We start from the raw sequence: 10,215 nt of genomic DNA on the forward strand, positions 1-10,215 counted from the left end.
GCAGCCGGCGCCTCAAGCTCACACCGCGAGGCTGTTGTGTGGGTTGGTGTGTGTGTGTGAGATTGCTGCTGTGCCCAGATGAAGAGTAGGCCAGGTCTACCACCTCTTACATAATCTGATGAAACCAAGGACGTGACCTCAGAGTGCAGTGCACCTGCTGTGTGTTTTTTGTGTGTGTGTGTGTGTGTGTGTGTGGGTGGGTGTGGGTGTGACAAGGTCCTTGGAGAATAAAACATGCCTGCTAGAACAGATTGGCTGCAGGGTATGTGAACCGCTCAACCTACCCTTAAAACCAAATCTGTCATTCCCCGGGGGGTCACACAAACACACACATTGGCGGGGTTGCTGTGTCACCTGTGCATGCCGTACTGGCCTTTTAAGAGAGCAGATGTTGCAGAATACTGCACAGTAGCAAAACTGCTTCTCACAGGCATGGGATGCTTTAACCAAACCAGCAATCTTATAAACACACAACAAAGCCTAAGGGATGTCAGTTTATCACACAATTAGGCAGCTATCAGCGGTACATTGTGCGGTTACAATGGAGAGGACCATACAACAGCAAAACCGAAAGGCCGTTTTGTTAACCTAGGTTCTTTACGTTGGTAATCCTGCTGTTGAGCTTTCTTCTCCCACCACATTGCACCCATTTTAATCTGTCATGTGAGATGTCAACTTTGGAGAAATGCTTCTTTGGTTTCTTGTGATAACAGCTCATGATATTATATACATATTATATTATATGTTGAAGTAATCTTTCTAGCATTGAATAAAGTTTGAGGGTAAATTTGAGTAATTTAAAATGTGGAGAATGCTTCCATGTACATGAGATTTCAGTTTTTTTCTGAACTGGTTCTCAGGTCAGGTGTGGAGACAGAATTACTTCATAGTTCTGAGTCTGTGGCGTAACACTGACACCTTGTGGCCTGATCCTCACAAGTCCAGGCACCATATATCAACACAAACCAAAGCAACTGCCAGAGTAAAAAATGGTTTTCGTCAAACTTGTATTATATATTTTATTTAAAAGTAAACACTGGCAAAATTAACACAAATGAAAATAATTCCAACTTGCAGCCTGGCACAATATATCATAAAGGCTAAATTATAGCAAACCGAATAGAGCAACATCCAAACAATACCCTCACTGTCAAACTCGAGGACAAATAATACAGATCACCACAATAAAAGCACAATTAATACAGTTTTACGATCATTTAAAGTAACACTCCTGATACTTCCATGCCAAAAAGACGTGTGCTGGAATGAAACCAAAAGGATGGGATGATATGCAGAAAAGAACACAGACTGAAATCAAAGCAGATTAAACAAAGGAACATGGGCAGTCTGAACCAAAATTTATATATATATACACACATACACACAACTCAATTCTCACAAAAAGGGTAAACATAAAGAGATTATAATGATGCCTGGGATTGTCTAATCATGTAAACAATATGTGTTAAAAGTACCAATGCATAAGTGCATAACAAAATGATTTTCAAAATGGTCAAATGCTGTCCTGGCCGCACGTGTGTTGGGGGGTGGGGGCTCTGTGATGTTATTGCACTTTTTGGCACATATTTATATCAACTTTCCCATAAATGGCAGCACTCAGATTTTGTGTGATGTTTTTAAGAACTGGACAAACGTGACCGCCCAGGACTATTTACTTTCAGGAAATCAAAGTGCATCAGGCAAAATTCTTGGTCAAAATCAATGGAAAGAATGGATAAATGAATTAATGGCACACATAAATTATTCACAATAATAATAATTCATGGAGAATACAAACTTTGTGTCAACAATGCAGCACAGGAGCAGGATTCCATGTGCTACACTGTGCATCCAGTTTCTTTCAATGTCTTCTTTTGGTGTTTGTGCATAAACAGTATATGTACGAAGAAATTACAAACATAACATGCTTCTGTAACCAAATCATTCGTCTGTAACCATTAAGCAATACATGAACATACTGTTTTTATATATATATTTATGTATATATAAAAAAAAAAACACTGAGGCAAGTTCCATCCATCACCAAGCCGGCCAGACTCTCTGGATGATCATACGATACCCAGCCTTGAGGTTCATCGTTCAGATGTTTGGTTCAATAGTGTGAAGGGAAATTGGTTTCCCCTTATTTTAAAAGTCGGAGAGTATCTTTGTGAAGCTACTACCTACGATAGTGGTGATCACCTGGGCAGAGTGGACAGCTCAGACCGGCTCCTGCTTTGCAGAAAAGGCTCCTCCAAATTCGCATTGAGAAACGTTCTCTTAAGCAGATAAGGGGTTGTTCGGCCTTGAACAGACAATTGCAGGAATTTTTTTTATTGGCTAGTGTACGACACTGGTGTCCTCTACAGCCCTGTGATTGGCTACAGTTTCTGTATGAATGGGTTTGGGTGGTAGATTGTGATCATTTCTGATTTTCACACACACAGGAAGTCTGGGTTTAGTGTTTGTGGAATTATTCAGTTCGGTGAAGGGTAGCTGCAGTCTGTATGGCTTGAGGCTGCATTATTGGTCGTTTGGTTTAATGTTGTGTAGTCAGGGTTCGTGGTGTCAGAAGTATAAACTAAACTGGGGTAGTTGGAGGTCATATGGTCACTGGGTGCTTCGTAGCTGGAGTAAGTGAGGTCAGAAACTGAGCCGGGGCTGTAGTTGCCAGTCCCTGTTTGATAGTACTGTGTAGATGGGTTGAAGTAATAAGAGGTCAGGCCAGGGCCCTCAGCGTCCCTCAGAGCATCAGTGAAGCTCGGGAGTGAAGACAAGGGCTGCAGAGAGGAGGCAGAGGGGGAGGAAGGTCTAGAGCTCACCCCTTCCCCACTGACTTGCCATCTATCATCCTCCTCATCCTCTTCATCCACATCGCTCCCACTTAGACTCTGGGTGCTGGAATCTGATGGACAACTGACTGAAGTGCTGTCATCGTCCTCTTCATCTGTTTCTTCCTCTTCTTCATCCTCTTCTTCATCATCATCATCATCATCATCATCTTCGACTTCATACTCCTGCTGTAGGTGCTGCTCCGAGTGAAACTGGTTGCTGGGAGTCTCCATCATTTCACACTCTGCTCTGTGCTGCGATTGGACGAGGAGGCTGTCTCCATGGTAACCGTTACCAGCGCGGATGTTGTCAGGCTGCTGTTGCTGCTCCTGACTTCTCTCCAGCTCCAGCTGCATGAGAGTGTGCATGAAGTGAGTGCGCACCCTCACGGGGTTAAACTCAATACGGCCCGCTGCATTCCCACAGCCATCCTTAGAGCAACCACATGGGAAGGACATGCGGTCCACCTGCGAGAACAGACACACACACAAATTCATACATAATGGCAAGATGCAGCATAGCATTTTTTATATACACCGATCAACCATAACATTATGACAGCTGAAGTGACGATTACGGATTATTATCTTGAAGCTGGTGTGTCGGAAGCAGAGCGCAGACTCGTCAGGGTGTCAATACTGACCCATGCACTCCATGTGAAAATCAGAACTGAACTACAGTTGATGGCTAGATGCATTTGCATCACTTACCAGGGAAGACATAGCACCAGGATACAAGTAAGGGCTGTTTCGGTATCCATACCCGTCTGTCTATTTAAAGTGACATATGCTTGGTTGGCCTGTTCAATAACTGAACCTGCTGCATTATTAAAACATACCCATTAAATTTCTCCTATTAAGGGGACATATTGGGTGGCTTTACAGCAGGTACTTGTTCTAATGTTGAAGCTTTAAGAGGATCATATGGCATTTGATAAACATGAATAATTTGTGAAAAATGATCTGACTCTGACTGAACATAATGTCACTTAAAGTACCCCACGCCATTAGCTTCATGAAGAGTGTTCCTGATGCAATTTTTAATAACACTTCATTCATTTCTGAGGTGCAACACAGTGCAACATTGTATGTTTCACAAAACAGCCATGACATTAGTGTCATGTTTCTTAGCACTGACACTCCTGGTCCACCATTCCAAAACCCCTTCCCATAGTCTGAAAATGATCATCAATTGGTCCAATCAAGTGTACAATGTAGATCACTATTATCAAGAACAGTAGTTTCACAGTAATGGCCATTTACCTGACATTTGATTCCTGCCAGGCTGCAGGCACATCTCTCCGGGTGGCAGTAGCCCTGGCAGTTGCAGCCGCACTCCTCCCGAGAAACTCGGATGGCACGCAGTTCGTGCTTCTCCTCGTTGTCGATGCGACGGACCCCTGAGGCACGCAGCAGGGCACGTCGCTTGCGCGTGGTCAGTGGCTGAAGGAAAAAGTACTCGTCCACCTCTGTGTTGTCCAGGTCAATGTCCTCCTCTAAAATATCATCCACTGTGAGAGAGTCTGCCTCCAAAGAGTCCACCGTTCCATTCTGTGTCAGCTGCAAACATTAACACAACAAAAGCAAAACGTAACAATAATTATAACTTTTTTCCCATATATCGGAGTAGTAATATTAAAATAGGACCGCAGAATAGAGCAGCAGTGGGCAACGTGGCCTTAGACCTGCAAGGTTGCAAGTTCAAATCCCGGCTCGGACCTTGTGTTCTTTATTGGCTAGTATACGACACTGGTATCCACTGTAGCCCTGTGATTGGCTAGAATATATATGTATAAATGGGTTTGGATGCTAGATCATTTCTGATTTTCACACACAGGAAGTCTGGGTTTAGTGTTTGTGGACCTTGGGTGTGTGGAGCATGCTCTCCCATGTAGGTGCGGGGTTCTCCAGTTCCCTCCCACCATCTAAATGAATGTAATGGTGTGTGTCTGACCTGCGCCAGGTGTCTTGGTATGTGCTACAGCAGCTCAGCCCTGACTATCAGCACTATGCGGTTAAGGATAGTGAGTGAGGATTAGTAGTATAGCAGTAGTAGTCATTCTTAGATACAATTAGTTACATGGTGAAATTGTTTATTTTATACAGTTATTCCATTTTTTTTAAGTGAATAAATTTGACTCCACTAATTACAAACATTTTCCTAAGAAACCCAACTGACAGGTTCAATTAACACTGTTATTCCTGCTCAGTAGTATAAATATGCTATCAGCTGATGACGGAAGGCTGAGACCTTCAGTCTGATGGCGTTGAGCCTCTCTGCTTTGAGGTGGTCCCTCAGCATGTCCCGGTGGCCCCTCTCCTGCTCCTTAGCGAACTCCCCCAGGGTGAAGCGCCGCACCCAGCTGTGGCGGTTGGACATGCCCAGGGAACTGCCCCCCTGGGTGGGCACGCTGGTGAAGCCCTGCCGTCGGCAGAAGTAGTACACAGTCACCCCATCGAAACTCACACTCCGGACACACACGCGCTTCTTACGTTTTAATATGGAGGACGCTGTGGGAGGAGAGAGTAAAGAAAAATATGAGTCTAAAAAGAAAAAAATCTAATTTAATTAAAACAGTGCATCTCGAGATACTGACGTATGAATTCGGTGGTTGGCGTGTTGATGCTGTCGCTGCTGTTCCCACTGTCACTGGCAGAAACGTCATCAAACGTTTGTAGCAGTGTGCAGGGGGAGGAGCCATCCACTTCGGAGTACTTCCTCTTTCGAATGCCACTCATCATGGCTACCAGCTCCACCCCTACAACAGAAAACAGAGAAAGGACTTATGTGAACAATATTCAAGAAAGCACAGAATGCCTTATTGAGACACACACACACACACACACACTCTGCCTTCATCTCCTCCTACGGGTCAAACCCTTCATCCTTGCCTTGCTGCTTCAGACTCCCCAATTATCTTCCTTTCTGCTCCATCCCTCCTCACACTCACTTGCCTCCTGTCCTCCCCCCATTCTCTCCCTCCTGCCACACAGAGTTAGACTGCAGTACAGAGGCTCTGTGAGGGAACGATGCATGCACAAAGCGGTGCGGTGCTTCTCTTTCTATGGCCTTCATCAGAAGCGTGCCCATGAACTGCTGGGCATGGCACTTTAAAGTTGCATGTGATCAAATCTCGGGAAACGGACATTAAATTTCCAGTTCCCCGTAATCGGAGTGCTGCGGGGTGAGCTGGTAACCTGATAAAGAGTAACTGGTTGGTAAGCTGGTAACCTGATAAACAGTAAACCGGTTACCAGCTGGAGGAGTTGACGCACGAAAGTGCTGTTTCTGTACAGAAAACTACATTAAAGTAACATTTAGAAATGCTACATACATGATGTTGTGATAAATGTTACTATCTTCTCCATGGCGGTGGTGCCGCATACATCATTCCTCAAGCACGGGTCCCTATGGACTAGTAAGAGACGGTACCAAAGAGCAAAACATTCAGAGCAAATGTCAGCTCCACTTATCCTCCTCCCTTCTTTTCCCACCATTCCTTCTCATCTTTCCTCTCTCACTTTCTTCTCCTCCTCTGCTGGCGGCTGAAGGAAAATGTTTCATACTGACACCAGGCCAGCGCCGGGTCAGAGCTCAGCTCTCAGCTTCATTACGGGCACCTGGGAGTCATTACAGTAAAACTGGTCTTTGATCAGCTGCCGGCCACAGAGACTGGAAGCAGTTACCGGTCAGGTCAGGCAAGGTCACTTCCTTCAGACTGGTTAAAGAAACAGAGGAGGGGGAAAGAAGCAAATGTCTGTCTGACTTGCTGGCTTTATCGCTTTTACCTGAAGTGCGGATCTTCTTTTGTTTTGGTGTGTGACACTGGACCAGAATATCAGTCTACCGGAGGTCAGTATTGTACACGGTGCCGTGTGTCGTTGCCACAGCAACGGTGCTAGGGGGTGATGCAACAAATCTGTGACCCTGCATCTTGCTTGAAGAAGCACATGTAGACTGTGTGTGTGTGTGTGTGTGTGTGTGTGTGTGTGTGTGTGTGTGTGTGTGTGTGTGTGTGTGTGTGTGTGCGCTTGATACTGGCAGGCGCAGACGACTTCTTACAGACTGACATTCTGTGAACAACATGTTGCTACAGATACAGGATATACAGTCGCACTGAGAGCAAGACACCACAAAGAATATATTTCAAATGTTGCTTTTGCAATTGACATAAAATTAGTAAATTAAAGATAGTGATGTATTATTAGACTATAATAATCTCATAACACAGCTATTCGTATTATAATTACATTTCTTTTTCCTACAAAAAAAATCTAAATCTCAAACAGCATCCCATATATATCAAGGCTGAATATTCATGACATCCAGACCACGAGAAATCCACAATCATAAAGAGGTAACAAATTACCCATAGTAGTGACAGCGGATACTTTTATTATTTTTAATCGTCAAATATTTAATATTAGTGAATACTGTGAAAAGCAGAGAAAACGGGCACCACAAGAAGTCTAACAAGAGGCCAACTGAAAAAGATTTTAAATACATTAATCAATACAATAAAACAGCTCACACAAGTACATCCAATAGTGATTACAGGATAAACTGATTTATTTTAATTGATATAAATTGTCTGATAAAATAAAAACCTTTGGCCTTTGCAAAACCTTTGCAGGATGCTAACCCATTGTGTGGAGAACACACTGCCCACTGTTAAGGATGAACAAATATTCTGGTTCTCCAGCATGAACAGTAGATCCGGTCAAGAGTGGCAGGAGAGATAATCACCAAAGCAAGGCTAATATGGCACAAAAAAATTTTTTTCCACCAAAATAGCTGAAGCTGATTAATAATTTCACCTTTTCCAAGAGCCTATGGCAATAAATAAAAACCTAGGCTTGTAGTGCATATTGATGTTGCTTTATAGATATGAAATCTACAACAGACAGACTGGCATTTAGTTATATTTTTGGAAAAAGCACCGTACAAAGGAGACATTTGGAAGTGGGTCGAGGCTCCTGCAGCACACTGGACCTGGTGGGAACGTTCCAGACGTTCTGAGAGAAAAGGACCACCCATAACTACCTCCAGTCCAGCGCCACACAGTGGACCCCACCTCGGTGACTCACACGCTGCCGCACCAATGCACTGCCCTCACTCCTCTGTCTCTCTCTCTCTCTCACACACACACACACACACACACACACACACACGCACACACACACACGCACACACACACGTCATGCCAATTACCAATGCCCTGTGTAACTGTGTTTTTTAGTGTGTGATGCACCGCGCTTATTATCAAAATCTGTCATGCAACAATTATTCTACACTTTTTTAAAAGATACGCTGTCGCCACCACATTGCAAATTGGCCTGTGTGCACCCCCCACCCCCCCAGCAGAACAGAGCTGAGGCAGAGAGCGGTGGAGCATTCCAAGCCGCCGTCATGGCAACGCGCCAAGAGAGGAGGGGGGGTGGGGGGTAGAGTGGGGGAGTTGCTGGTTTCACTGAAGCTGGTTAAGAACATTAAACAAAGAAGGTTCTTTCCCTTCCTACTTCCTGCAACATGGCAGAAATTCTCATGTTCACCGGTGGTGCAGAATGTGGAAATTCCATGGCTGCTCACAGCTGCCTACGCGCTTATCAAAGGTTCTTTGCCATGGTAATAATCAATCACAAGCGTTGCTCATATTTTCTAATTATGAATTCGATATGTGTACAGGCATAATAAATTATGTCTGCTTTATAAGCAGCATGCACAATGATGTCCTGCCAAAATACCCCAGCACTACAAAACTGTTCATCCTGGCAATCAGTCGACATGCCCTACATCGTTCAGCCACAACATTAAAACCACACCACGGTAAATATGAAATAAATGTTTTTGAAGTTTGTGTTACCATGGAACAATTAGACAAGACTAAGGAGTGACTTTGCCAAGCACCAAATTGTTATGCTAGATGACTACCCCCTGGAATGATATCAGTGAGCAATGGTTAACCCACCAAGTGAGGAAAGGTGCGCCAAGGCTCACTGTGTCTTGACCCGTCAGGGTGACCCAGCTACCACTGAGCCACCACTAGAATGGCCATGTGAGAATCAGACCTGATGGCCTGGTCTGATGGATCTTGTTCTCTTTGATTGTAATCTATTACCTGTCCAGGAATCCTCCGAAACATGACCTAGAGTTCAAGGTGTTGACCTTCTCTCCTAATGTTGTGGGACATGCTGGAAAAAAAAGCCTGTTCCACGGAGACCACGTCTCGTAACTCATAGCTAGCAAGATCTTAAAGGATCTGCTGCTATCACCTTGGTGCCAGGTACAAATGGGCACCTCAGAGGTCTTGTGGAAAAGATGGCTCACAATATTAGGCACGTTGTTTATAGTGGTGTGTGCACTTGGGATCAAAATGCAACGCCTTAAATGACAATCGCACTCATGAAAATCTGTATTATTCGGAATTACACTCTTACACCAGAGGTCTTGTTAATATGAAGACTCACACGTGAGGAGGCCAAGCCTCACGCTGATGGCTGAGATCTCGGCCCGCCCCGCCCCTTCGCTGAGAGCTGAATAATTGGTTCCCGGGAGACGATGGAGAAGAGTCCTCTCACTGCCTTACACACACACACACACACACACGCGCGTCTCCCTCTCCAGATGAAGATTTGACCGGAGCCAGATCCTGCTGATGCTCCACACTGGTGCCTTACACACACTAACCATGGATGTGCATCTACTTGTGTGCAGAATAATTAATATCACATATGTGGAGCCTACAGGCGTAATTCATGTGGACAACACGCCCACACCACCCGTAAGCAGCATGCAAATGCAACAGAAATTGCGCTTAAGCACAGGTAAAGCGCGCACACACACACACACACACACACACACACACACACACTGTGTGCAGATTTATTCTTACTTAGAGTCTACAGGGAGACGGGTCCAACGATGAGAGGAAATGGCAACAATAATGTCACAGACAGATGAGACAGGTGACAGGTCAACTGATCAGGTGAGGATTCATTCATCAAACGCAACACCTTATAAGGTCTATTGTTTCTCCACCCCCACCCACCCCTCTCCCACAAAAAAAACCCACAAGGAGATCGTGAGAAGGCAGAAAAAAAAGAGCCAACATTGACCCCACCAACGCTAAAGAAAAGCAGGTTGTGGAACATTTCCCATATGAAATGGGGAGAGGGTGCGACTTACCATTCATCTTGGGTCGGAGCAGCTTTTGGCTTTTAAAACAGCAGCGCGGAGAATGAATGAATGGACCGACTGCGGGTCGTCGCGGCACACGTCCACATGTCCGTGCTGAGCGGACCGGGTGAAATATTGCGGCCGCCCGGCGTTGACATGCCCGGAATGTCCCCCTTTCCTTCGCCACCTACCACCCCGCTTCTCCGT

The 10,215-nt window shown here is 44.9% G+C and overlaps 1 protein-coding gene across 2 annotated transcripts; it reads right to left on the reverse strand.

The window, feature by feature from the left end:
- Window positions 1-1,005: 1,005 nt before the first annotated feature.
- Window positions 1,006-10,215, reverse strand: LOC114790106 (cysteine/serine-rich nuclear protein 3-like). Of its 2 annotated transcripts, none has more exons than XM_028979850.1 (5): window positions 10,018-10,215; window positions 5,429-5,590; window positions 5,083-5,342; window positions 4,095-4,391; window positions 1,006-3,299 (listed from the first exon to the last, which is right to left on the reverse strand). In XM_028979850.1, exons 1-5 carry the CDS (start codon window positions 10,022-10,024, stop codon window positions 2,478-2,480), a joined length of 1,548 nt encoding a protein of 515 aa, XP_028835683.1. In that variant the 5' UTR covers window positions 10,025-10,215; the 3' UTR covers window positions 1,006-2,477. The 2 variants fall into 2 exon arrangements, with proteins under 2 accessions (XP_028835683.1, XP_028835684.1); XM_028979851.1 differs by lacking the exon at window positions 10,018-10,215 and having other exon boundaries at window positions 5,083-5,253; window positions 5,325-5,342; window positions 5,429-5,542.

This window comes from Denticeps clupeoides, chromosome 5 (assembly GCF_900700375.1).
Source record: "Denticeps clupeoides chromosome 5, fDenClu1.1, whole genome shotgun sequence".
Classification (NCBI taxonomy): Eukaryota; Metazoa; Chordata; class Actinopteri; order Clupeiformes; family Denticipitidae; genus Denticeps; species Denticeps clupeoides.

Coding starts and splice junctions, on each gene's coding strand:
- LOC114790106 (XM_028979850.1), bottom strand. Junction 5,343..5,428: donor GCCAACCACCGAATTCATAC/GTCAGTATCTCG, acceptor CTCCTCCCACAG/CGTCCTCCATATTAAAACGT. Junction 4,392..5,082: donor TCAACGCCATCAGACTGAAG/GTCTCAGCCTTC, acceptor TAATGTTTGCAG/CTGACACAGAATGGAACGGT.